The sequence below is a fragment of the Myotis yumanensis genome, unplaced genomic scaffold (genome assembly GCF_028538775.1).
Source record: "Myotis yumanensis isolate MYYU_CA2020_CCGP unplaced genomic scaffold, mMyoYum1.0.hap1 SCAF_22, whole genome shotgun sequence".
Lineage (NCBI taxonomy): Eukaryota > Metazoa > Chordata > Mammalia > Chiroptera > Vespertilionidae > Myotis > Myotis yumanensis.
The window spans coordinates 617,715-645,295 of NW_027223773.1; the positions used below are offsets into that span (position 1 = coordinate 617,715).

The 27,581-nt window shown below is 65.6% G+C and overlaps 1 protein-coding gene across 1 annotated transcript in view; it reads right to left on the reverse strand.

Moving 5' to 3' along the window:
• Window positions 1–27,581, reverse strand: part of NAV1 (neuron navigator 1) — a 95,954-nt gene that overhangs the window by 57,804 nt on the left and 10,569 nt on the right. Inside the window, 3 exon segments of the mRNA XM_070401389.1 lie at window positions 6,485–7,285; window positions 13,923–14,026; window positions 18,198–18,924. Coding sequence (XP_070257490.1) covers window positions 6,485–7,285; window positions 13,923–14,026; window positions 18,198–18,901 — 1,609 coding nt within the window. The 5' untranslated portion in view covers window positions 18,902–18,924.

Genomic DNA, 27,581 nt, shown 5'->3' on the forward strand with positions numbered 1-27,581 from the left:
ATTAAAAGGCAGGTGAGAAGACAGAAACTCGGAGAGGCGAGGCTCTCAGAGCTGGTGACACAGAGGCGGGCGGGGACCTCGGGTCCATCCGACCCCTTCCCCGGGGCACGCGACCCCTGTATCCGGTGTCCTTCCTCCCAGGTCCCCCAGGAGAGGAAGGGGGTGGCTTAAGACGGCCGGAGCCGCTGCCAACAGCTTGGGCTGAGAAGCTGCGGGTTTAAGATCGGGACTCAGAGATACCGTTTCAGCAGGAAACCCGACCGCGAGGCCGAGTGTGGGAATGTGGCGGGGCTCCAGGCCCTGGCTGGGTCTTCTGTGGCAAATCCCTTCCCACCCCCATCGCACACCCCCCTCCAAAGGCGCGGCCAGAGGGCCTCCCCACCCCCCCCCCCCCACGCCCTGGCCCCAGCCAGGCCTCGGCTTATGGGAAATAGCGGGTCAGCGTCCGCCCACCCCTGCACCTGTTCCCCTCGGAGACAAGGGCGGGAGCCAGGATGCCTTGGCCTCCTTCTTCCCCAGATGTTCCCCGGCTGTGTGACAACAGGCCGCCGGGGGCGGATTTCAGGCCTCAGCCCCGGGGAGGGCCTTCCCGAGACCCCCAGAGGGGCTGTTGGCTGACGGCAGGACCTGGAACAGGGGCCCTGGGGTGGACAGAGGACAGACAGGCCTAGGGCCAGGCTCTGGATCAGGCCCGAGTCTCCGGGCCTGCCCAGAAATGAGGACGCTGACAATCCTGCACCCAGTCCTGCACCCACAATCCAGCACCCACAATCCAGCACCCACAGACCTGAACCCACGGGGTTAACACGGGCAGGACAGGGACCCCGCTCTGCAGCCTGCAGGGCTGTGAAACGGTTTGCACGTGACCCTGAAGAACAACTCACTGTGAGGACCAGAAGGGGTCACACAGACCAGGGCTCAGCTCATCTCAGTGCCACTCCGGCCTCGGGAGGAGGTTTCCGACCTGCCCACAGAGGACGAGGCCTGGATTCGGGCCTCAGGGGGGCTGGGAGCTTCCTTCTAGGGGTCCAAACCCTGCAGCCGGGCCCCTCCCCCATAGCCCCAAAGCTCGGGCTGGGCTGCAGGGCCAAGCTGGAGGCCTTGCCCTGGGGTTCCTGGGGCCCAGGAGGTCCCTTGGGGTGGCAGCAGGAGCAGGGACACAGCCTGCTGAGCTGGGAGCAAACCCAGCTGGGAGGTGCCAGGCACCTGGGGGCAGAGCCCTGCTGAGTACGGCCCCCTCTCCTGCCCCGCCCGAGGGCCCAGGTCCAGCCTGGCTCTCCCCATGGACACACCTGGGCTCATGACATTATCCAATCTCCAGGCCAGACCCCAGGATGGGCAACACCCATGGGACACCCTTCAGGATCACCCTGGGGTCCCGGGAAGGACAGGAGGGCGTCCCCAGCGCACCCGGGCCCGCCCCGCTCTCGGCCCCCACACCCTAATCACAGGAGCAGCGCCTGGAGCCGTCCAGGGCCAGAGCTGCCGCCTGGACTTCAGACGGCTCCTCGGAGAAGCTGGCCGCTCTGTGGCCGCGCAGGGTATCATTGCGACTCTAAAATAGAGTGGGGACGGCCCGGGCCGGGCTGGCCGCCTGGCTGAGGTTTGGCTGGAGCCGGGCTGGGGAAGAACCCGGCGTCGAAAACGCATCTACGAGGACCCGCGCTGGCAGCCGGCAAGGGCCTGGAACCTGCCGGAGACGTCGCTCTGGGGTGGCACCTGGACCCACAGGGGGCTCAGCTGGGTGCTCACCCCCGGCCTGGGGGTGCCCACGGGGTCCTCCTCCTCCTCCTCCTCCTCCTTGTCCGGCCAGAGGCAGAGATGCTGATAAAAGATGAAAAGCCCCGAGTCTCCCACCCGCCTGTTCCCGCCGCCGATTCCCGCCGCGCGCCTGTGCCCACACTCAGCTCACAGCGGTGGCCATGCTGGCACCTCCCGGCACCACTCTAATCCTCTCCCGGCCTCCAGCCGGGGACAGAAACAGTTCCTGGGGCCTCGCCCGTCGGCACCCCGACTTCAGCAGCAGCCTGACAGACAGGACGAGCCCGGGAGGCCCAGCCCCAGAGGCGACGGTGCGGGCAGGTGTGGGAGGTGGTGTTGGCTTTGAGGGCCCAGCAGGGTCCCACGGCTCCTGCGCCGGCTCAGCCCTTCCTGTGCACAGAGGCAGGGCCGAGGCTCGGCTCGGGGACATCAAACGCATCTGGGTAACGCAAACAGGCTGCGGAGGAGGTCAGCCAGCGCCAACGAGAAACACATGTGAGCACTTCCCCTCCGCCGGCTGCTCACGGGGTTTCCAGGCAGCGGGCGGAGAGCCGGCTGCAGGGCCAGGGGTGCCCAGTGGGTGCTGGGAAGCAGCAGACCTTAGGAGGAGGGGAGAGGGTCCCGGTCAGGGGGCTGGACAAGGCTGGGCCCAGGAATCAGGGGAACAGGTCCGCGTCCGCCTTCCATCGTCTTATTTCAAAACAAAAGACGGATGGGAAAAAAAGACAGGGGTTTGGCCTCCAACACAGGGAACGGGGCCGGGAAAAGGCAGGTGGGGTCGCCTGGGAGGGTCCGGGCCACAGGTCTGCACCCAGAGGTGCAAACTCTCAGGAGACAGAATCCGGGCTCCACGGGCTTCCTGACAACGGGTGCTTTCCAGGAAAACAAGGTAGTGAGCTCCCCGTCACGAGGAGTGTGTAAACAGAACACCCACCTGCCTGCGGTGCTGCAGAGGGATTCCTTCTGTTTCTAGGTGGGCGGCTCAGCCCGACAAGTTCCACTACGAGTCTCCCTGAGGCTCGGGGAGGGGTGAGGGGGCGGCGTGATCTACACGGAAGAGGGGACTCCCTCTGAGCGGGAGATGCGGCCAAGAGCTGCTGGGGCGGGTGGGCGGGCGGCAGGGGTGCCGAGCTGCAGGCGTGCACCCCGGGGGCTCCCTCAGCCTGGACACTAGGCCCGGCTCCCCCTGAGCCCCACAGGACAACCTGCTCCTGGAGGAGTCTCCAGGTCGGAGGCCCTGAAGGGCCGGTACATGTGAAGGCGGGACTGGAGGTCAGCAGAAGAGGTCGTCTCTGGGGCCGGCAGCCCAGGCTTGGGGACAGGGCAGGGTAGTCACAGGAATGGATATGGAGGGGGGGGGGTCGCAGATGTGGAACAAGGGGAAGGTGTCAGAAAACACCCCAGGATTCCAGGGAACGTGGTCCCGTCTCTCCAGGGTTTGGTTTCGGCTGCGGGAAGCAGGGATGCTCCGGCCCTCGAGGGCCGTCTGCACGGTCTCCCCGCAGCCCAGGACCCGCCCTGACACCTGCTCCTGCAGCCACCGCCCCTCCGGGCAGCAGAGCCCGGCTGCCTTGGGACCGGAGAACCCGCTCAGGGGGGCGGGAGGCCACGCCCGAAGGTAGAGAGGAGCAGGCCCTGGGCGGGGCCCTGCAGAGAAGAAAACTGTCTTTTTTTATTTTTTAATACATTTTGTAAAAATTGATTTCAGCCCTGGCCGGTTTGGCTCAGTGGATAGAGCGTCGGCCTGCGGACTGAAGGGTCCCGGGTTCGATTCTGGTCAAGGGCATGTGCCTTGGTTTCAGGCACATCCCCAGTAGGGGGCATGCAGGAGGCAGCGGATCGATGTTTCTCTCTCATCGATGTTTCTAACTCTCTATCCCGCTCCCTTCCTCTCTGTAAAAAAATCAATAAAATATATTTTTATAAAAATTGATTTCAGAGAGGAAGGGAGAGGGAGGGAGAGATAGAAACATCGATGATGAGAGAGAATCATGGATCGGCCGCCTCCTGCACGCCCCACACCGGGGATGGAGCCTGCAACCCGGGCCTGTGCCCTGACCGGGAATCGAACTTCGACCTCCTAGCTGGAGTCCTGGAAGTGGCCCCCGTCCCGGCCATCACCCCTCGGTCTCCCGGTCTCTGGGGCTCTCTCTCCGGTGGGACCCTCGTTCTCTGGCAGCTTCCGAGGCGAGGGAAGGGGCAGGGGCCGCCCGCCGGGACCATCTGGGCCCCAGCTGAGTTCCGAGAGGGGATGATCAGGTTTCCGCTCTTCCCTCTCGCTCCAGAAAAGCTCTTACTTGGGGCTGCCCCCCCCCCAAAAAAAACGGGGTCTTGGCAGCTTCTGGGTCTGGGAGGGTCCCCGGGAGGGAGCGTAACCTGACTCCGAGCCTCGCTGTGGGGAACAGACGCCTCATCCCAACGTGTCGAGGCCGACACTCCTGTCCCCACAGGCCACCCCGGTCCCCACGGAGGGTCATCCTGACAGCCCAGGACACCGCACCCCTCTGTGGGCTCTCAGCGTCAGACCCGCTCTCCCGGCCCCTCGTCCATCAGTCCACCCTCCATCCCCACCCACCAGGCAAGTTGGCTAGAGAGTGAACACCCTGTGGGGTCATCAGGTCAGGGCTGGTGGCCTTGTGGGTGGCAGGGGGTGAACTCTTTTTTTAAAAAAAAACATTTTTATTGATTTCAGCAAGGAAGGGAGAGGGAGAGAGATAAATAGAAGCATCAGTGATGATGAGAGAATCATGGATCGGCTGCCTCCTGCACGCCCCACACCGGGGATCGAGGCCACAACCTGGACCTGTGCCCTGACCGGGAATCGAACCCTGACCTCCGGGTTCACAGGTCGACGCTCAACCACTGAGCCACGCGGGCTGGCAGGTGACTGCTTCTGGAAAAGCGCTCAGAAGGCTGCACCCAGACAGCCAGGTCCTGGGGGCGTGGGGGGCCCAGAGGCCTAAGTCATCCCGAAGGCGAGGCCTGACCTTGAACAGAAGAGCCATGCCCTCTGCTGGTCTGAGTCTCTGATGCTCCATCCCACACCCCCAGTCCGACAGTGGGCGCCTCGCGCTCCCCTGCCCACCCCCACCCCCACCCCCAGTCCACCTGGTGCCTCCTCCCAACTCCATTAGCGCCTCCCACAGCGGCCTCAGGCGCCCCCGCCCAGTCCCTCTCCATCACGCGGTCCCCATGCCTTTCCTCCGCCCTGGAATCGTTCCCCTTTTCTCTTATTGTCCGTCTCCCCCGCTGGCAGCCTTGGGCACCCCTGGGCACGGGTGGCACACTCCCGAGGTCACCGGGTCCGGGTTTGCACCCCCACCCCCACCCCCTTATGCCGGGGCAAAGTCCATAGGCGGCCTCCTCCGCGAAGCTCAGAATCCTTGCCCCCTGGTTCACAAGGGAATCTGGGGGTGCTGGGGCGACTGCGCCAGGGTCCACCAAGCTCCAGCGCTGCATTCTCCCGGGCGCGCCCCCGCCCCCCCCCACCCCGTGTCCATACCCGTCCGCCTGTCACTCCACCACGCCGCCTGCGCCGGCCCCGCCCCTGCACACGCGCGCGGACACGCCCCTTCCCAACCCCCGCCGGGCGGGCACCAGCCTGGTACCCGGGAAGCTGGTCCCAGGCGCCCAGGACTCACATCCCCGGGCGCCCAGGACCCACACCCCGGCCACCGCAACAAGTCCTTGGAGCAAGGCGGCCTGCAGGGCTCCAGGCCCGGCTGCACCCCCCCCCGCCCACCCGCGGACCAGCATGGCCGTGTGGGGTCCCCAGGCCCCGCAGCCTAGCGCCCTGCACCGCCCCATCTCCAGGCCCGGGATCCCGGGCAGCCAGCGCCGTGCCGGGCCGCTGGGCTCTCTGCACAGACTCCAGGCGCGAGAACAATGGGCCGCTCTCTGTGCTTCCTCCACCGCCGGAGCCGGCTTTGTCCCTCCCTCCCAGCCGGCTCGGCTTCCATTCGCCAAAGGGCACCGGCTTCCCGGTCACCCAGGAGGCTCGGCGCAAGCACCACCCCTCTATGTCCCCTAAAAACCAGGTCCCGAGGAAGGGGTCTGGGCTGGAGCCGAGCGGAGGGGACAGGACGCGCAGCCAGATGCGCGCAGCTGGCGGACCGCCGGCCCCAGACGCGGTTCTCTTGCCAGGACCCCCACACCCTGGACACCCGACTCGCGCCCCCGCCGGGGACCCACAGAGGAAGTGGGGCCCCAGCTCTGCTCGGGGCGGAACGGCCTCACATCTGCTTCCCGCACACACACGTGTCCCGGGGACCCGGCTCTCCCCGGCTCCAGCCAAGCCGAGGCGCTCACAGCGCGCAGCCCGCAGCCCACACCCCTGAGGTCTCCGTCAGTCCCAGGTTCCGCCGGGTTAGGATTTGGGGGTTTAAGATGCGAGGACGCCCAGGGGCTCGGTTCGTTCTGAGGATCTGCGCCCTCCACCCCATTGTCCAGCCGCACCTGCCCGGGCCCAAGCCGCGCGGCCTCCTGGTGACATTGCTAAGGAGGCGCGTGGCCTCAGCAGCTGGAGGCGGGCCAGCCCTGCACATCTGGGCGCAAGGCGCCCTCGGCACCATCGACCTGAGGTCTGGAGAGCTCCACAGTGGGGGCGGCGGGGGGGAGGGGGTGCGCTTTCTCCAGGTCTCCCCAAGCAGCTGGCCGGGAGGCAGGCGGGGGGGAGGAGGAGGGAGGAAGCGGGGGTGGGGGGGTGGGGGGGGTCGGGACTCACCCAGCATCTGGCTGAAGAGCAGCTGCTCTAGGTCCCCCAGCACCGTCACCACCAGCTCGGGGTCCACCTTGAGGAAGGCGCGCTCCTCCGGGCCCTTGGCGGAGGGCGCGGGCCCCGCCGCCTTCTGCGCCTTGGCCTTGCTGGACAGCAGCTCGTCGTCCGACTTGCCATCGTCGCTGACCGCGGCCTCGGGGGCCTTGCTGAGCGGTTTGACCTCGGCGTAGGGGCCGCGCGGGATGCGGCTGGGTTTGCCCAGGCCCGGCGCCAGCGGGGCCAGGGGGGTCTTGGCGCCGCCGCCGGCCGAGCCGCCCTTGGCCTGGAAGAGCGAGTGCTCCGACTTGGACAGCGTCTTGGTCATCAGGGGGGCCTCCCGGCCCTTGGAGCCCGCCTTGCCCAAGCCCTTGGGCGCCTTGGCCATGTCGTCGCTCCACTCCGGCTCGTACAGCTGCAGCTTCTTCTCGGAATCGGTGAGGAAGGACAGGTTGGTGAGCGACTTCTGCTTGCGCAGGTTGGAGGTGGGGGGCCCGCCGGGGACGCGGCCGTCCACGCTGCCGGACTTAAAGACCTTCAGCTCCGCCGCGCTGGCCTTGCCCAGGCCGCCGCCGCCGCCGCCGCCACCCGGCGCCTTGGCGCGCTTGGGCAGCATGGCTCTGCCGTCCGCCGCCGCCGCCTTCCTCCCGGGGTCGCGGGCTCCGTCCGCGCCCTCGTCGCCGCCGCCGCTCAGCTCCAGCTCGGGCTGCGCGCTCTTGACGCCGCTGCCCAGCATTCTGCCCGCGAGGAGCGCATGGAGGATCCGCGCGTCTGCAGGCACGGGGGCGGGGGAGCGCGGGGAGGAGGAGGCGGGGGAGGGGCGGGGAGGGGAGAGAAAGGACGGAAGGAACCGGGGAAGAAGGGAGAGAGGTAGGGCGAGGGCGGAGGGCGCAGGAAGGGAGGCGAGCCGAGCGCGCACAGGAGGCGACAGGCGAGGAAGGACGCGCGGAAGGAAGCGGGGGAGAGGAAAGAGCGAGGAAGCCGGGGGAGGGTGGGGGAAGCCGGGGGCGGGGGGGGGGGGAGAGGAAAAGGGCGGGCGGGGAAATACAAATTAAAAATGTAAAAAAAATCAATCCAAGAAAGCACGGAAGCCCTGAAACCCAAAGCCCGGGCCCGCCTGTTCGCCCTGGGGCCCGGGGGGCACGCGGCGCTGCGCCCTCGCCGCTCCCCGCAGCCTGCCCACTGGAGCAGGGGCTGCGGCTGCGGCTGGGCTCCGAGCAGAGCCGGCGAGGGAGGAGGGAGGGAGGCGGGCGCAACCGGGGAGGGAGGAGTGTGCGCGAGGGAGGGGCGTGGGGAGAGGGCTGTGTGTCTATTTCTGGCTTCGAGGGGGTGGTATTTGCCGGAGAGAGAGGCAGGGGCGGGTGAGTAGGGGTACGGGAGTGGGGGGGGGGGGGTAGCGATAAGGGTGCCACCAGTTTTCCTCCTCTATTTGGACTCAGACAGGAGACATTCTCCACCCCAGAGTCGGGTGGGCAGGGTCTGCCCTGGAGATGTGGGGGTGCAGGGACTGAGACCGGGCAGCTCCGCAGGAGCCGGGGTTCTCCTGGGAGGGGGTGGGGGAGTGATATCCAGGTGGCTGGCTCCCCAACACCCCTCCCCCCAAGCCTCTGGTTACCCGCCTCCCCCAGGACACTCCCAGTCCCACCTGGTTCAGTCCTGGAGACACCAGGCTGTTCCCCTGAGGACTATGGTTTGGAGACACAGAGCCCAGAGTTAAGGGGGTTGGGGGGTGGGGTGTCAGGGCCTTAAAGGAGAAGACTAATCCTCAATATCAGGAGGTCGGTGCTCGTGCTAAGGGATGGGGTGACCTTGTCAAAGTCACTGCACCCTCCGGCTCTCCGGCTCTCCAGCTCCTCCTGCAGTGGTTGCAACAGCAGCCGCACAGGTGAGGGGACTCGGGGGCCGGGACGTGAGGTGTCCACCAGCCTGGCGAAACACGGGGAGGCCCAGGACGGGTCCCTAGCCTGCCAGAGCTACCGCGGGGGTGCAGACACCAGCCCTTCTCACGCCCCGTCCACCTGGGCCCAGGGAACAGAGATGGGGGTGTGCAGAGGCACCCGGAGCCGGCTGTCTGTCAGTAAGGGGACCCTGCTCATCTCCCCAGGGCCTCCCAGGCCAGGGCCAAGCTGCCTGAGCAAATGGTTCTCCGACAAGAAAGAGGACGCAGGGCTCAGCCGGCGTAGCTCAGGCGTTGAGCGTCGACCCATGGACCAGGAGGTGATGGTTCGATTCCCGGCCAGGGCGCGTGTCCGGGTTGCGGGACATGGCACCACGCGGTCCGTTTACGCGGATCCTCATGGCCTGTCGGTTGCCACCACAACCCAGGCTACACCTGGGAGTTTCCGAGGCCCCCACGCTGCACTGCGCCCTCCCCCCGAGGACCTTCCGGGAAACCTTGGCACACACTCTCCTCTCCTCCACTCCTTCCGGGGGGTGTCAGTGTGGGGCGGCGGGGGGGGGGGGGGGGGGGGGGGGTGGGGGGGTGAGCCTGAGCTGCTCTCTCCTGGTCTGCACCCTCCCTGTCCCCGCCTGGTATTCCAGGAGGCCTTCCGGATCCCCCCCCACCCGTTCTCTCGCCTGCCAGCACAGCCTCTTCCTGTTCCAGGGCCTACTAAGTGCTGGACTTGGGCCTACTAAGTGCGGGGATGGGGGGGATGGGGGGGGCTGCTCTCCAGGCCTCAGCCTCCCTCTCTTTGTCCTCTCCGGGGACCTGACCCTCCTCTTCTCCGGGTCACCTGACTGCCCCACCCCCTCTCGTCATTCCTCGGCGCCTCCTCTCCGGGGATGTCCCATGCCCCCAATCCCAAGCCCTCTCCTTCCCTTCAACGAGTAGGTCGTGAAGTCCCACCTCTTCAGGAAGTGAGGCGCTAGCCCCCTGCCACGCCCTCTGCACCCCACGTTCCCTCTCTGCATGATCCCCCTCAGGAGCTCACTCAGTGGGGATCCCCGTGAGCCGGTCCGACGCCCCCTGACCGCGGGTCACCTCCCTCCTGTCCCTCTAAAGGGTCCTGCCAGGTGGGAGTCGGTCCCTTGACACAGGACCTCGGACCCCGGAACGTTCAGACGCTCCCTCCGGCCACCTCTCCCTCCGCGGCTCCTTCTCCATTCCTTGCACATCCCCTGAGTTTCCCACCATCCCTTGCTGCAGGGGGAGGCCCTGCTGCCGTGGCAACAGCCATTCCCAGCAACGGTGGATGAAGCCAGTGCGTGCAGAATGCTTCCTCTCGAGTGATTCCTAAAAAGAGAGGGTCCTCCCTGTCACCCCAGCCCCAGCCCCAGCCCCAGCCCCGCCCACTGGCAGGACAGACGGGTCCACTTCAGAGATGCAGCCGGGCGAGGGGAGCTGTGATGAGGGCAGGGAGGGGGCGCTGTGACGTCGGTGGCGTAGGGAAGGGGACCTGGTCCTGCCAGTTTCCAAAGGGGAAGAGGCTGCTTGACAACCTGCAGCCCTGGCTGGTGTGGCTCAGTGGATAGAGCGTCAGCCTGTAGACCGCAGGGTCCCGGGTTCGATTCCCAGTCAAGGGCACGTGCCCAGGTTGTGGGCTCGATCCCCAGTAGGGGGCGTGCAGGAGGCAGCCGGTCCATGATTCTCTCTCATCATTCATGTTTCCATCTCTCTCTCCCTCGCTCTGATATCAACTTTTAAAAATTAAAAAATAAAAAGGAAGATTCAATCCTGGCCTCTACTCCTTGGTTCTGGTGGTGACGGCAGCACAGGCGGCGACTTTTCCAGCTTCACAGCCACTTGGGTAACTTCCCTCCATTGTGTTTCCATCTTTGGTTGGTCTTCTCAAAACCCACCAGAGCTCTCTGCACACAGTGGGCCCTCAGGAGTCTGTGGTGAATGAGGAAAAACCCATCACAGCTCTCTGCACACAGTGGGCCCACAGGAGTCTGTGGTGAGTGACGGACGAAATGATCGAATGCGCGCCTCAGAGCAGATGTGTGGGGGAACGTAAACAGCCGTGACCTCTCGGGACCCGAGGGAGAGACGGTGCAGCTGGTGAGCTGGAAGGGACGCCGGGCTCTGGGACGGGGTCCCAGCGACGCTTCCTCTCCTTCCTCCGCTGCCAGCAGTGACCTCTCCCGTGGAGGGAAGCCCCAGGCCTTCAGGGGAAGTCGTTGGCGCTGGTCACAGCGGAGCGGAGACCCTTTCCTCCCCCGCAGCTGTGTTCTGCTCTGCTCAGAGGCACGGGGAGCGTTTTCCCACACCCCTGGGAGACAGGGGCAAGAGTGGGCCAGGTGTCCTCGGGCGGCCGGGGTCACATGGCTGCCCCAGCTGGAACCCGAGCCCCTGTCTGCCACCTGGAGAAGGAAAGGGGCAGTGGACACAGGGGTCCCACATGGCGGCACCAGCTGGATCACACCTTGGGGGCCTCCTCCAGGAAGCCCTCCCAGATTGACCCGATGGCTTCCGCCCGGCCTCGTCACCACCTTCGCTCTGCCAGGGCGGGCGGCGTCGGTTACTGCAACATTTCTGTGGATCCTGTGGGGCCCGGTCTCTGTCCCAGGAGGTGCCCCAAGCTCCGGGGTTGGGTACTTGTGAGCCTCGAGCTCGGGTGTGTGGGCTCGGAAGAGATCTGCTGTCCGCCTGTCTGATGGGGACCACGAGGCTCAGCCCACTGAAGGCCGCTGTCCGGCCGGCCCCTCGATGCCATCGTGGCCGCAGAGCAGGGCTTCCCCCGCGTGCGGACTGGATCCAGAAGGTCCCTCAGGCCGGCCGTCCGATAGAAGTCTTGTTGGGGAGACATACGTTGCCCAGTCTCTCTGGGTGAGCTCTTTGGGGCCAGAAACGTAAAGACAACCGCAAGGAGGCACCTGGACCCGAAACTGGACCAGGACCCTGGACCCGAACCCGAACTGGAACCGGAACCAGCCGGGGACAGACACCTGGCCCTTTAACCACCCCCGTGGCACAGCCGGGCGCCGGGCTGCACTCCCTGTCTCGCTCGCCACCTCCGTGCTCTACGGGCTTCCGTTAGGTTTTCAGACGAGGCGCTGAGCTCACAGAGGTGCGCCCCGGATCCACCCTCCGCGGGCGTTAATAGAATAATCGCTCGCAATTACTCGGCGTCTGAAAACGGCGGCGGGTGTCAGGAGCGTTCCCCGGTGCGCTGGGTGGGCGTCCCGGCGCTGGGCGGGCGTCTGGGTACCAGGTGCGAGCGTCCCTCTCCCGCAGCCCCGTGTCACCGCCCGGGGAGCTGCCCCCTCTGCCCCCTGGAGCCCAGGGCCTGGGGCGGGAAGGGGGTCCCCGGACTGTGCCCCCTGTCTCTGTCCCTGCTCCCAAACCCACGAGACACGAAACACGTGACTGTGGCTTAAACACGGAGTCGGCTCCCGGCGGGACGAGGAGGGAGGAGGGAAGCAAACTGGCCAGCCAGGCCCTGCTCTGCACGCAGCGGCCTCCGGAGTGGCTGGCGGGGGCGGGCACCTCGGCCTCGCGTGTTCCGATGAGGCAAGGCCCTCGTACGTGTCACTCCCGCTCCCTCCGACATGCCACCGAGTGGAAGTAATTAAGGATCCGTGTCAACTCGGGCGGGCTCCCCACGCCCCCCGCACTCGGCCTCGCACATGTGGGCACAGGCACACCAGCCCGGCTCCCCGGCTTCCCAAGCGGAGACCCGACGGACGGACGGACGGACGGGCGGGCACTGCTTTGCACGGCCTGCGCCCCCGGGGGGATGGGCAGGTGGGGGCCGCACAACCAGGTGGACTCACAGGTGCGCTTACCGGGGGCAGAGGCGGAGGGAGCAGCTGGGTGGGGATGCCCCCGGGCATCCTGGGAAACCCAATCCCTGCCCATCTGCGCTCCTGCCTCATTGGGGTGCTACGTCCAGGCCGACAAGTAGCAAAGCAGAGCCGGGCTGAGGAAGGTCCCTCGAGGACGCGGTCCCCCCAGATGCCTGGATGCTGCAGGGACCGTAGTCAGAGACAGCTGCAGAGGGAGACGGACCAGGTCCCCAACCCGGCCTTGCCCCCCCGACTCCGTCCTAGGGGCTCTGTCTCCCCACACACCAATCAACAGCGCCAAGCTAGGGGACGGGGCCCCCCGAGAGTTCCCAGACCAGGAGGGAGGGCGTCTGAGCAACAGAAGAGAGCAGACGGCCCCCGTCATGTCCGCACGCGGACAGGAGACCACGTGATCCGTGGCTGGGAGACGGCGGCACCTTATCATCTACAACTCGGACCTGGCTCTCCAAGGAGCCCGGCTCTCCTGCGATATCGGGGGACAAGCCCAGGCCCCCCGGGCTGCCTGCTCAGCTCCAACACGGGCGGCCACTGGGAGGCCTTCTGGGAGCCAACAGACTCCCCAGGGTGAGGTTGCTGGATGAACCCCGACACGGTGACCTCCCTGAATGCAGGTCACAGTCTGATTCATTCCCCCCTCCCTTTTTTTAAATTTAGTTTTACTTTTAGAGGAAGGGAGAGGGGGAGAGAGAGAAACATCGATGATGAGAATCATGAACCGGCTGCCCCCTGCACGCCCCACACTGGGGATCGAGCCCATACCCCGGGCCTGTGCCCTGACCGGGAATCGGAACCCTGACCTCCTGGTTCATTGGTCGACGCTCAACCACTGAGCCACACCGGCCGGGGCTGATTCACCTTTCACCCCAGAGGTGAGCTCAGCGCTGGATAAGGCCAACCCTCCCTGATGGTCTGCTGACCGAACGACCGAACGACCGAATGAATGAACGAACGAGTCAGCCAGGCCCTGCGTGAAGTCGCCCCCAGGATCCCGCACTCTGTCCCACGGGGCCACACACTCACTTCCAGGTCAGGCTGGCGAGGGGTCTCCCAGCGGACAAGCCTGGGGGGTGCCCGGAGCCCCCGCGTTGGTCGGATGACAATCTCGCCCCCCGCCCCCATCGGTTTGGTGGCGACCAGTGGCTCCCTCCACGTGGCGCACATCAGGAAGCCGTTACAGTGACAACGCGGCCGAGGTAAAAATAGAGACATAGTTTCCCCGTGACCACATGCTCATGCCGAGGGTGTCGGGTGCCAGAGAGGGTGGTGTGTCCCCCGCCCTCGTGCCCTGCTCCCGGCGGGAGGCGGTGGCTTCCTGTTTCCACGCCCAGGCCCCACCCCATCGCCCGCCCTCTCCTCCCCGAGTCACAGTGGCTCCGAGTCATCGCCGCCTCCAGGCCCGAAGACGGCTCAGGGGGACCCCGAGCCCACGCCGCCCGGGGCCCCCGACGACCTGCCCGGCAGCGGACAGCGAGGTCAGGCCGTGTCCCCTGCCCACCGGCCACTCTCCTCTCCTGACCTTGAAGTGCTCGCCGCCCAGATGGGAAGGCTTAGCTCTGGGCTGAGCCCCAAAGCTTAAACGCAATGCACGGCGGCCGCCCCACCGTGAAGAGATGGGACCCCCCACCCCAGGAGGAGGTCCCTCCCCCGCAGCACTCACCCACGCAGGAGACGCCGTCCTCCGTCCCGCCGGGGGGCGTGGAGTAGCCGTCCGCGGCCCAGCTGCCCTGGGGAGGGGGGCCGGGTTCAGGCTCGGTCTGCAACCTGCTGGACAGAGAGAGGTGGTCACTTGTGGCCTTGACGCCTCTCCACGGGGCTGGGGACCCCTTAGAGCTTGGTACCTGCACCCCTGTGCCTGGGCCGCCCGGAGGCTGCAGGTGTCTTGGCAAAGTTGTACCGAGGAGTAGGAGGGCTTGACCATAGGTACACTCATTCATTCATTCATTCATTCATTCGAGACGTCTACTGAGCCATGGGCCAGAGCTGGGCCTGGGATGCCGGGGAGCAGGCAGTGCCTGCCCGTTAGAACAGCACTGTTTCGGGGTCTCACACAGATGCCTGAGGCCAGTCGCCCGATTCCTACGTCACCCATGGGGCTTGGGGACCTCAGGCCACGGTCGCTGCCCTGGGCTCTGCGTGTGCTACGGCCCGTGCATCACACAGGGACAGGCTCCTTAGGCCAAGGTCAGACCCCTCACGGAGCGAGGGGACACCCAGACCACCACCCCCGCCCCAGGGCTGGCCCCGGTCCAGGCAGAGAGGGAGGGAGGGAAGCAGCAGGGGTCGGCTCAGCATGGGCCACTCGACTCCCAGGAGGCTGTGCAGTGCTGGGCCGGTGGGGACAGCGGGCAGGGTGGGGTCTCTGGGCACCAGCTCCCAAGGGCACACACAGGCCACTCGCAGGAACAAAGACGGAGGAGCCTTCATTACAGGCAATTACCCTGGGCTCCGGGAGCGCCCGCCCGCCCGCTGCTCTCGCTGTCTCCAGCTAAATGGGCCCTTTGGCGGCTGGGCAGCGGGGGGAGGGCAGGGGCCGGGCAGGCAGGCGGGGAAACTGACGCTGGTCCCAGGGAGGGCGGGGCCAGGGGACCCTGCGGTCTCCAGTGCTAGGAGATGGCTCTCTCTCTCCAGTTTTTCTTTTTCTTCTTTTTAAAAAATATGTATATTTTTTATTGGTTTCATAGAGGAAGGAAGAGGGAGAAAGAGACAGAAACATCCATGATGAGAGAGAATCATGGATCGGCTGCCTCCTGCACGCCCCTTACTGGGGATCCAGCCCGCAACCCGGGCCTGTGCCCTGACTGGGAATCGAACCCTGACCTCCTGGTTCCTAGGCTGACGCTCAACCACTGAGCCGCGCCGGCCGGGCAGCAGGCTAACGTTTAAGTTGAGCGTGTTGTGTGGCCCGAGGACGATGTTATAAATACGCACACGGCCGCTGGACCGAGAAGGCAAAGCCTGACCCACAGCAGGTGGGCCGCAACCATGGTTAGGGACAGGGGTCCTCTGTTGCCATGGTTACTGTTGCTAAATGATAATGTCAGGGTGGGGGAAGGGCTGCTGAGGAAGGCAGGGCACCTCTGAGCCTCCAGGGGCTCTGCACCTCCCACCCACGGCCGGACCCCGGGTCTCCCCCACTTTCCCGCTGTGTGGACAGTCCCGCCCGTGCTGGACGCTGGCCGAGGCTTGAACCGGACGGGAGAAAACCAACTACCCTACACGCCTGACACCACGGCCCAGAGGGAGCGAAGGTCGAGCGAAGGTCGAAGACCGCGGGGAGGGGGGGACGGGGGACGGGGGAGGGGGCCGCTTCGAGGGGCAAAGGGACGGTGGCTGAAGATCCCACAGGGCCACTCGCAGGGACCGGAGGATCCAGACGGAGGGACACGGAGGCCTCCCCGGGTCCCAGGGGCGGAGGATCCAGAGGGTCAGGGTGGCCGGGCCAGAGGAGGGGCGGGCGATGAGCTCCCCGGGGAAGGGCCGTCCGGCACTGACCGTGACCGGGGCCGGCTGTGAGGACAGAGCGGGGGGGAGCGGGGCCGGCCGGCTCACTCCCCGGGGAAGCAGGTCAGGCCTGGGAGCTTTGCAGGAGCCGAGATGCCGGCGTGAGGAGCAGATTTCCACGAAAGCAGAGATCTGCGGCTCCCAGGCAGCAGATGGCGCGTCCTTGGCCAGGAAGCGGGCAGGACAGCCCGGCCCGGCCTTGGCAGCGCTGCCCACGGCACCAGCTCCAGGCCCCGCAGGGTGTGCTGGGCTCCTGTCCACCCGCCCGCCGCCGTGCCTGGGGGCGTCCCCAGTCTGAATGCTCCCTTGCCCGACCCATGACGCGACCTGCAACCAGAAGCCAGGGCCTGCGAGGGGCAGGGTCCCGGGTGGGCGGAGCGACGCCCACTCACTCCCACTTCTGTCTGAAACGCAGACACGCAGGGTCCGCTGGGTGGCCCCGTTTCGGTTCCCCTGAAATGTTCGGAGGAGGAAGGTCCGACCCCTTTGGAAAACGTCAGATTCTAAATATGGCTGCGACCCTAACTGGTGTGGACAGAGCGTCGGCCTGCGGACGGAAGGAAGGGTCCCAGGTTCGATGCTATCTGATCAAGGGCACATGCCCGGGTTGCAGGCTCGACCCCCAGCAGGGGGCGTGCAGGAGGCAGCCGATCCATGATTCTCTCTCATCATGGATGTTTCTCTCTCTCCCTCTTCCTTCCTCTCTCTGAAATCAATACAAATATGTTTAAAAAATAAAATAAAATAAAAAGTAAAGTGTGGTGTCCATCCCGGCGGGCGTGGCTCCGTGGCTCCGTGGCTGAGCATCGACCCATGAACCAGGAGGTCGAGGTTCGATTCCCCATCAGGGCACAGGCCCGGGTTGCAGGCTCCATCCCCAGTGTGGGGCGTGCAGGAGGCAGCCGATCCGTGATTCTCTCTCGTCACGGATGTTTCTATCTCCCTCTCCCTCTCCTTCCTCTCTCAAAAAATCAATAAACATTTATTTAAAAAATACACCGTACATTCTAAACGAGGCCTGCGTGCAGGTGGAGAGCAGAGGGACCCCAGGCACCCGGGATGATGCTACGAGACCCCCTTAGACCTTCCCGGGACCACGGGCCCTGTCGGCTTCTCGTGTGAAGGTAACGTTTCCCGTGGATCCCACCCCCACCCCCCGACGCCAGTGCCGCCTCAGAGGCCCGCAGTGTCCGGGGAACGATGGAAAAGCTTTTCTACACCGGAAACGTGAGCGTTCCTCCTCCCAGGAGAACAGGGCAACCCCCCAGGAAGGCAGGCCCGTCTGGAAGGGACTTCGTTTGCGTGTTCTAGCCTGTGGCATAGTCCATTCTGGTCTCGTCACGCAGGGTGACACATCCAGCAATCCTGGGTTCCATGAGTCATGCCCCGGGCCCTTCCCCCAAAATAAAAAAGATAAATAAACACAGTTGCGTTGACTTAATTTGGTCATCTGAGCCCCAAGTGATGTTTTCATTGGAAAAGCACCGTTGACTGGGGTGCCTGCTTGGCTAGGCTGTCAGCCGGCCGCGTCTGAGGAACGCTGGGGGGGGGGGGGGGGGGGCGGCTAGTGACCCTGTTGCTATGCACAGTGGCCCGGCCACCGCCACCTGCCACGGCGGCCGCCCCTATGGGACCACGGGAGAAGCATTACGTGCGGTCCCTGGCACGCCGGGCGCAGACACAGCCATGCATGCGCCAATATGGTAAGTGGAGAGGGAGGGAGGGGGAGAGAGAGAGAGAGCAAGCAACAGAGTGACCGACAGAGAGACAGACGGACAGCCAGATGCAGGCACTGTGGGCCCCAGAGGAGCAGGAGCCATCAGGACTTCCCTCACCGTGACCCGAAGGCCCGGTACCCACGACAGTGAGGCAGCCCCAGGTGAGCTGGGCAAGGCTGACCTCCCTACCCATCTACCCACCCGCCGACCCCACCAGCCGTAAGGGCTTCCGAAGGCCCCGACACAGGGTCTCACCGCGTCCCGGAGGGAGACATGGCCGTTCCAGGAGTTCCCGCCTCCCGGTCGCTCTGCAGCTCCGAGCCGAGAAAGACCGGAGCTCGGATAGACTTCCCTTTCACTCTCCCAACCCCTGGACAGCTCTCGACCCCCAACTCCGTAGGCCTGCCCTGCCCACTCCTGTGTGTTCTGGGTCCTCTGGGCCCCACCAGCCACTCACCATCAAGGGCCCTTTTTAAAAAATATATATATATTTCAGAGAAGAAGGGAGAGGGAGAGAGAGAGAAACATCAATAATGAGAATCCTGGATCGGCTGCCTCCTGCACGCCCCACACTGGGGGTCGAGCCAGCAACCTGGACATGTACGTGTCCTGACCGGGAACGGAACGACGCTCAGCCACGGAGCCACGCTGGCCGGCCGGCCGGGATCCAGGGCCCTCTGCTTGCCCTGCCCGGGGCCCGCTGCCCAGCTCACCTGTACTGGAACGGGGCCACCGTGGCCGTGATGGGCGGGCTGTGCTGATGGACCGAGGAGAAGCTGATGGCCCCCGGGGCCAGCGAGGGGCGTCTGCCCTGCACGGGGCTGACGGCTGGAGAGGAGGCCCCCGACGCTGCCCCGGCCTCCAGCTCCGAAGACACAGAACTTCTAGGGCTTCTGTCTCGTTGGTCATTTCCTGGGCCGTTAGGAGCCCTGTGGCTGTCGGGAGCCCCTGGTGTTTGGGTTTCTCCGAGAGGGTTCGTCCGGGCTGGGCTCCGGCCCCGGGCCTGGCGGACGGGAATCCCTTCCCGGGCCACCGTCCTCCGTCCCTGCGTCTCCCCAGCTCTCCTGGGGCCCGCCGGGCTGGGCAGGGCCGATTTGGGGGTCACCCGGGGGCTGCTCCATGGGGAGCCGCAGGGGCCATCAGCAGCCTCGGCCGACTCTCTCCCCGCCCCACACGGCTTCGGGGAGCCTCGCCCCCGGGCGGCCTTAGGCGAGGAGCCTCTGGGGTGGCCGGCGGCCTTGCCCAGCCTCGGGGAGGCCGCTCGCTGGGGGCTCAGGGCCGGGCCGGCCTGGCGTGGCCGCAGCTGGGGAGAGGCGCCCGGGGTGTGGGTCCGCGTCTGCGAGGCGGCTCGAGGCACGGGGATGGAGGAGGCGAAGTGCGGGCGGCTGGCCGCGTTCACGTTGGCCATCCCGTTCATGGTCAGCGGTGCGGACGGCCGTCCTGCGGAGAGAGGAGGGAGAGAGACCGTGAGGCGCGGCCCCCCGCTTCCGCCCCTGGGCGTGTATAGAGGACGTTGGGCCCAGCCGGCATCGGGCCCAGGCCCCCGCCCAGCCCTCCCCGTCCTGCTCTGTGACCGTCTGCCCTCTCATTCCCGCCCGTCTCTGCTGTGTTTCAGGCCCACAGGCTGACGGTGCAGCACCTGCCACGGCCCCGGCGTTGGTGCCGCTGCTGCTGCCACTCCCGTGTCCCGTGTCACGGGCAAGGACTCCCAGCACCGAGCGGCCAGGAACTCGGGGGCGATCCTGCGGCTGGTGAACCGCCGAGCCGGGGTCGGACCCAGACAGTCTGGCTCCAGCCTGTGCTTGTGACTCCCCTGCCCCGATGCTCCCCCGAACCCGCAGCCTCCCCCCGCCCCTCCGCCCTCACCCCCTACCCCTCCGCCCCCACCCCCCGCCTTTCAGCCCCGGCCATCCGGCTCCAGCCCATCGGGGACAAATGGAGGCTGTGGCTCAGGAGGTGCTTGGGGCGCCGGCTCCCTCAGCTCTGAGGGTGGCGGAGGGAAGGGCAGGGAGGCAGCACTGACCTCCCAGGCCCCTCCCAGGGCTCTCCACCACCCCTTCCGCCCTTGAGGCCCCCAAAACAGGGCAAGGCGGGCGGGGCCGGGCGGGCAGGGGCAGCCCTGGTGCTGGTGGACAGCTCCCCCTGCAGGGCCCTTCAAGGGGCCCATCCCCCAAGGTCCGAAAAGAGTCACCACAGCTACGAGAGGCTGGATATACCTTCTTACAAAACTGAAGAAAGAAAGAAAAAGAAAAGAAAAAAAAAGTCTCGCCCAGCCGGTGTGGCTCAGTGGTTGAGCATCGACCTATGAACCAGGAGGTCAGGGTTCGATTCCCGGTCGGGGGCACAGGCCCGGGTTTCGGGCTCCATCCCCAGTGGGGGACGTACAGGAGGCAGCCGATCCACGAGTCTCTCTCATCATGGATGGTTCTCTCTCTCCCTCTCCCTTCCTGTCTGAGATCCACAAAAATATCTTAAAAAATAAATAAGAAATAAAAGTCCGGGGGTGGGACTCTCGCGCGCTGGGTCCCAGGCCTCCCCCGCGGGCGGAATAAACCTGCCCTGGTGCCGTCTTCACCGGCTTGGAAACAGGAAGGAGAAGCCATTCCTGGCGAAGGACGGAGTGTCCGGCTCCAGCGCAGGGGAGCGTGGGGACAAGGACACATCCCGGAGCCTGACCCCCCCCTTCCCCCGCTCACCCTCCCCGCTCACCAGTGCAAATCCAGCTGCTTCCCAGCTGAGGTCCTGAGTACGTTACTTAACCCCGGGCCTGGCTCCTCCTCTGTCAAACGGTGACAATAATAATAGTAATAATAATAAGGCCTCCTTGGAGTGTTTCGATGGAGATTCCGTTATTACAGGAACATGAGCCTGGCCCGTGACAGGGTGGGCGTGGCCGGTGGCACAGGCCATGGCAGGAAGCTGAGGAGACCGGGGCTGGGCAGGGAGGGCGGGGCCCAGGCCTCCCAGCGCTCGCCGGGCTGGCTCCCCGCTCAGGATGGGGTCCCGGCCCGAAGCCAGGCCTCCGCCAACACCCCCCGGGGTCGCCTGTAGCCTTAGACCTGCAGACCCTCTCCTCCCGGGCCAGACGGCAGCCGGTTCTCACAGAGGAAAGACAGGACGGGCCCCGGTCATGGTGGGCGACGGAATCAGGTCAGTTTCCTGGCGTTTACAGCACGTGAGGGAGCCAGGACCGTGATGCCACCTGTCCCACCAGCCCGGCCTGTCTCCCCGAACGCTGCGCTGCCCAGGCCTGGGGTCGTGGGGCAGGCCCCTCACTGAGCTTCCCTGGACAGTACCCCAGCCTTCTCTCTTTTTTTTTTTAGATATATCTTTATTGATTTCTGAGAGGAAGGGAGAGAGAGAGAGAGAAACATCCATGATGAGAGAGAATCATGGACCGGCTGCCTCCTGCACGCCCCCCACTGGGGATCGAACCTGCAACCTGGGTCTGTGCCCTGACCGGGAATCGAACCTCGACCTCCTGGCTCATATATCGATGCTCAACCACTGAGCCACACCAGCCGGGCAGAGCCTGGTGTTCGAAGTGCCCAGGCCCCTGGGGAGGTGCCCCTTGGCCAGCCCAGGGGGCACCCCGTCTCATTTCCTCTCTCCCCATCATTACTTCCTCCAGCCAGGATTCCCGGGGGGTCTGGCTTCTCCAGCAACAGCTCAGATTCCAGATGGGCCCAGGGATGACGGAGGGGGCGGGGCAGGAGCCGGCGGGGCCTTGCAGGTGGGGGGCTCATTGCAGACACAGAAACCGGAGCCTGAGACGACCCCCGGGCGGCGGGCCAGGTGACCGCCCTCCCTGCAGGCCTGTCAGCTACATCCTCTCACACCTGATGATTACTTTCCCCCCTCAACTGAAATCCCCACGCTCTTCCCAGATGGCTTTTCCAGGCAGGCAGACGGCGGGAGGGCCGCTCACCACCCCCCACATACGTCCCAGGCCCCAAAGTCCAGGGCCACGGGGACCTCCAGCCCGAGACCCTGCCAGCAGCGACAGCGTGTGGCCCGGTACCTGCCTCGAGAGCCCGGCCGGCATGGCTCAGTGGTTGAGCGTCCACCTATGAACCAGGAGGTCACGGTTTGATTCCTGGTCAGGGCAGAGGCCCGGATTGGGGGCTCCATCCCCAGTGTGGGGCGTGCAGAAGGCAGCCGATCCATGATTCTCTCTCATCATTGATGTTTCTCTCTCTCTTCCTTCCTCTCTGAAATCAATAAAAAATATATATATATGTTTTTAAAAAAGAAATGTTTAAAAGTAAACAAAAGCCCCCGTGGCTCCCATCCTTGGCCGTCGCAGGAATGTCCCCAGCCGGCATCTCTCTCTCCACCTGCAGACCCGTCCATCGCCTGACCGGTGGCCTCATGGGGTTTGGTTTAGGGAATATTTGGGGCACCTTCTGGGGACCGCGGGAGCGAGCAAGTTATTTCCGGAAAAACTGCACAAAGGTCCCGAGACACGGGGTCTGGCCTCCCCCTCCCACCACCCCCCAACTTTCCCCCATCTCTTTTGGCAACCCTTGTTGTCATGGAGTCACTAACACAATGGAGCAGGTAGGAAGCCTGTTGCCAGGCAACGAGATGCGGGAGGAACAGGATTGGCTGCCGAGGCCTAAAGGAGCAGGAGGGGGGAAGGTGGGGAAGAGGGAACACCCAGGGGGGACAGGCGGGGAGAGAAGTAGAGACTGGACCTGGGTGAAGAGAGAGAGAGAGAGAGAGAGAGAGAGACTGGGAGGCAGAGGAGAGACCTGGCAGGGCCTGGCTCCCGTGTGCATCTGCCGTGAGGCCGACGCCCTCGGTGAAAACTGCAAAGCAAAACAAACACACAGGGATGTGTTTTCATAGCTGTGCTTACAGGGCGCAGGGCGGACGGGGAGCCGGACAGAGAGAGGCTCCTGATGGGCAGGGCGGGAAAATTCTGCCGCCAGACGCACGCCGTGGGGGGGGGCCGCGCTTCCGTCAGCCCTGGGCGTGAACCGCCGCTCGGCCCACTCCTTTTTAAAAAAAAAATATTTGTATTGATGTCAGAGAGAGGAAGGGAGAGGGAGAGAGAGAAGCATCCATGCGGAGAGAGAATCACGGGTCGGCTGCCTCCTGCACGCCCCACACTGGGGATGGAGCCCCCAACCAGGGCCTGTGCTCTGACGGGGAATCGAACCGTGACCTCCTGGTTCACAGGTCGACGCTCGACGGCTGAGCCAGGCCGGCCGGGCTCAGGCCTTTCTGAGTTAATGTGCATTCGCCTACACGTTCAGCTCAGACATTCCGACATCACCTCCTCCAGGAAGCCCACCCTGACCTGCTGGGGGGAGCTCAGTGGCCCCCTGAGCTCCCCACTGCACTAGCTCATCAGCCAACATGGCTCTTTGGCTCAGCTCCCAAGCTGCCCTCACTGAACTTGGGCTCCTGGCACCCTCGGCAGGGCCTGGCGCCTCAAAGACGCCCCGTAGCTGCTGAAGCAACCCGGCACCCCGACACCTCGGCGCTCTGCGGAGGGTGCACCCTGCTCCCCCGTGGGGTGGAGGGGGTGCGGGACGGGGTGGGTGCAGACTGCCCAGGAACGGAGGCAGCAGGAGATGGCACACGGGGGAGGGAGGGCCAGGAGAGGAAGCGACTCACAGCCAGCCAGGAAGCGTCCCCACCAAACAGGAAGCAGGTGGGAGGCTGGGCAGAGCTTCCGGAGATGGAGGGGGTGGGCCGGGCCCGCAGCTGGACTGGCCGCTGGTCCAGCTGCGGATCCCGCTCAGCCTCAGCCCACGGGAGGGAGGGGGGCTGCAGGGGGGCTGCAGGGGGGCTGCAGGGGGGCTCTGCCGGGAGGTGTCGGCTGGCTGCTCCTCTCCGCCCACTCTAACCAGAGGCCCCAGGGGCGCGTTAGGAGGTGATGTGATAGCTTGTGGTTTCCAAGGCGAGACAGCCACAGAGCCCCCCCCGCAGGACAGCTGAGCGGCTTTGGGGGGAGGCGGGAGGGCTGGGGAGACAACCTGGGAGGTGTTTGGCCGAGACAGGTTGGTGCAATCAGGGGAATGGTGCCTCGGGCTGGTGGAGGCTGGGAAGCCAGGGTAGAGGGCTAGGGAGTGCGGGAGGCCTGACCCCGTTGCTGCTCCGGCCCACCCCCTCGGCCGGCGTGGCTCAGCGGTTGAGCGCTGACCTCTGAACCAGGAGGTCAGGGTTCGATTCCCGGTCAGGGCACAGGCCCGGGTTGCAGGCTCGATCCCCAGTGGGGGGCGTGCAGGAGGCAGCCGGTCCATGATTCTCTCTCAGCGTGGATGCTTCTCTCTCTCTCTCCCTCTCCCTTCCTCTCTGAGATCAATAAAAAGGAACCCAGCCCACTGCTCAGCATCTCCCCCAGCGGGAAGCTCTGGGTCCCACGGGGACAGGGACGTGTCTGGGTCCCACGGGTCCCCCACGGGTCCGTCCCTGGAGCAGAGAGGGGGCAGGAGCCGGGAGAGCGCGGACAGCCAGCACACCTTCCCCGGAGGCCGCCTCCGGGCCCCTGTGGTTTCAGCAGGCTCCGTGCTGGACAGCTCCCAGCTCGCAGGCGCCAGGGCTCAGCCTGGCTCTACCTTCTCACCAGGCCCTGCCCCAGGCACTGCCAGCCAGGCTGCTGGAGAGGGAGGGGGCAGCCCATCCTCACCCACAGCCCCTCACCTGCCACCCGCGTGTCACAGAGAGAATCCATTTCCCATCCTCGCTCGAGGGACCATGCCCACCTCCCTCCGGCCTTTCCTTCCTCCTTCCCTTCGTAGCAACCGGACCCTCAGCTCCCCGGGCCCCCTGGGGCCAGGCTTCAGCCGGTCCCATCCCAGCAGCCCCTGCTCCTTCCCATGCAGCTGGGTCCCCCCCTTCCTCAGGGGGGGAGAGGAGGCTCGGTCACAGCCTGTCCCCCAACTGCTCAGCCTGACCCTGAGCCTGTGGCCCCGCCTGGAGGGTGCCCTGTGCCCCCTGGGGCCGTGCAGGAAAGGCAGCCCGGAGTTTGGGGGAGGATGGCCCCGTCATTCTCAATCTGCGCCCCCTCCCTCTGACTCACTAGTGGGGGTGGGGTGGGGTCCTGGGAGGGAGAAGTGGGAGCCCACCTCTCAGGCCAGGGGAGGTGTCACACCTGGGATGGGTTTAGGGTGGGGCTGGGGGTCTCCTTCCGGCTCAGAGCCCAGCAGGCAGGCTGCAGAGCTGCAGGAGGAGGGGGGCTATATCTGCATACATTTGCATGCATTTGCATAAGCGCACCTCCCAGCATAGCCTGGCTCCATACCCTCCCTGCTTAGGCTGGGAGTATGGGGGCCACAGAGCCCACGGGACCCTGGCTGGGCCCCACTCAGAGAGGCTGTTCCCTGCTCCCCACCTGACAAAGAGGCCCCCAGGCATACGCCGCCTAGTCTGACAGCCTGTCACTCACGCTGCAGGGGTGACACCTACACAGCCCCCTCCCCCACCCCCTCTCTCCCTGGAAGGAGGTCCTGGGAGGGAGACAAAGATCAGAGAGAAGCCCTGGAGCCCTTTGTCTCGCAGAAGAAGAGGAGGAGAGAGCTGGGCCCCTGAGCCCCCATCCTGTCCTCAGGCGCCCACCGTGTCCCAGTGAGAGGAGCCGGCTGGCCACGGAAAACACCGGTGCAGGTTGGGGTGCTGAGTCTGCAGAAAAGACAGCAGCAGCCCGGCCGGCGTCACCCAGGGGCTGAGCGTCGACCTCTGAACCAGGAGGTCACGGTTCGATTCCCCATCAGGGCACATACCAGGGTTGGGGGCTCCATCCCCAGTGCGGGGCGTGCAGGAGGCAGCCGGTCCATGATTCTCTCTCATCATGGATGTTTCTCTCTCTCTCTCCCTTCCTCTCTAAGATCAATAAAAATACTTAAAAAGAAAAAGAAAAGGAAGCAGGAGAAGGGATAGGGGGTGTCAGTCAGGGGTGACACTGTCTGGGGTCATGGGCGAGTCAGTTACCTACATCTCGCTGCCCCCAGCACCGGTGCCCCCCACTGCCCCCCGCCACCCAGTTCCCCAAGGGCAAGGGGCCTGGCTGACTCAGCAGGCGGGTGAGGCCCCACCCAGCTCCCCGCAGCCCTTCCTCAGGCATCAACACCAGGTTGGTCATAGGAACCAGCAGGGCCGGGCCGCAGGGGCTGGGAGCGGGGGCTGGCGGAGGTTCCGAAGGGATGGGACGCTCAAGCGACCACACACGTCTGTACACCTCCCCGCATCCGGTCTCGTGGGCGTGACGCCCCCCTCAACCCGCACACACGCCAAGGCAGGCGGGGACTGACCGGCAGCCAGCGGGGCTGCCCACCTGCCAAACCCAAGCCCCTCCGGGCAGTTGGAGGAGCCGGCCGGCCAGTCCCACCCCGACCGACACCGACGCTGCCGTGGGCTCAGCGACTTGCGCGCTTTCTCTGCAGGACTCTGACCGCGGGAGGGCCGTGGGCCAGGACACGGGCAGGGCTGGCTCAGTGGCTGGAGAAAGCGGACCATCTGAGCAGCGTCTCATTGACTCCCACGGCTGCCCCGGGGCAGGAGGGGAAAGACTCCATCCAGGCTCAGGAAGGCCAAGGTCGGCCCAAGGTCGGCCAGCCGGTCTGAGAGCCACGCCAGGCCGGCTGTCTGCGGAGCGGGCCTTTGGCTCTGGCACCGGCAGGAAGGGGTTACCGCCGCCCCCCCTGGCGTCTGCAGGTGCCCGTCTCCAGAAAGGCCCTCAGCCGGCCGTACAGTGATGGGCGCGGAGAGATCATGCGCGTTCTGTCCTAACTGCAGCCGAGAAACAGGGCCGCTTGTTGGGGGGCTCAGACAATGAGCACAGCTGGGGTGCAGGGCTGCGGAGCTGGGGACGGGCCTGCCCCCGCCGTCTGCTCTCCCACAGGCTCAGGAACCAACGCCGGGCCGGGCCGGGGCACACAAAGAAATCAGCAGGCGGGGGGGCTGAGGAACCCCCACACAGGCTGAGCCCCAGACCCAGAGGTGCAGCTCAGACACCAGCTGAGCCCGAGGTCACACAGCCCTGAAGAGCCAACGCCAGAACTCGAACCCAGCGCATCTGAGCCGCTGTAGGATCAGGGCCTCGCTCAGAATCTCTGGGACGGAGCCAGCCGTGGGCTGGGCGGCCTGGGCTGCCCGGAGACTGGGTGGGCCCAGGGCTGGGTCAGGGCGGCCAGTGGTCTGTGGACAAGCTCCCTCTCCTCCCCCCTCTCCCCCCGCAGGGTGGGCAGTGGCGGCCTCCGGGAGATAGGGCTCTCGGGGCAGCGGAGGCCACACAGAGGGCAGGGCTGGGCTTTCTTGCGGCCGTGCCCAGGGCGGCCACATCTGGAGCAGCCACAGGGCAACGGCCGGCCGGCCAGCCGGGGGCAGGAGACAATCTGGGCCTCCCTCAGCGTCACTCAGCATCCTGACTGTGAGCTGGCGAAGGAGCATGTGAGGGGGCGGGGGGCAGGGGGGGCGCGAGGGAGGACCACAGATCCGATCAGAACCGTGCGAGGAGGAGCTGGCCCAGGGCAGGGCTGGGCAGGGGCTGGACACACACGCACATGCACACATACACATGCACATGCACACGTACACACATGCACACATACACATGCAACGCACACACACACTTATGCGCATGCACACATACACGTGCACACGCACACACTTAGGCACATGCACAATCCACACATCCACAGTGTGTGCACGTACAGATGTATGTTCACACACGTGCGTGCACACACACTCTCTGCAGAAGGGAGGTCCTCAGCCAGCAGCCGTGTTCTGGGAACTCGGTGCTCGGGGTCAGTGCCCTGCGGCCGGCCTCGGCCCGACCTCGGGCTGTCTGTGTGGCCTCTGAGTGAGTCAGGGAGTCTGGCCTGCAGGGTAGATCCCTCAGGGACAGGCCCTGCGCCCTCGTCATTCCATCTGAGCTTGACCGCCACCGTCCACACCACGCCAGGCTCTAAACAAAGCCGGACTGTGGACTGAAGGGGGGCTGGTCCGTGGGGCCTCCCCAGGGACGACAGCTGCTTCCTGGCCAGTCCAGAGGCACAGGCCCCAGCGCCGTGTCCGGCTCCCTGCCCTTCTCTTTTCTTTAAAAACAAACAAACAAAAACACTTGTATTGATTTCAGGAGGACGGGA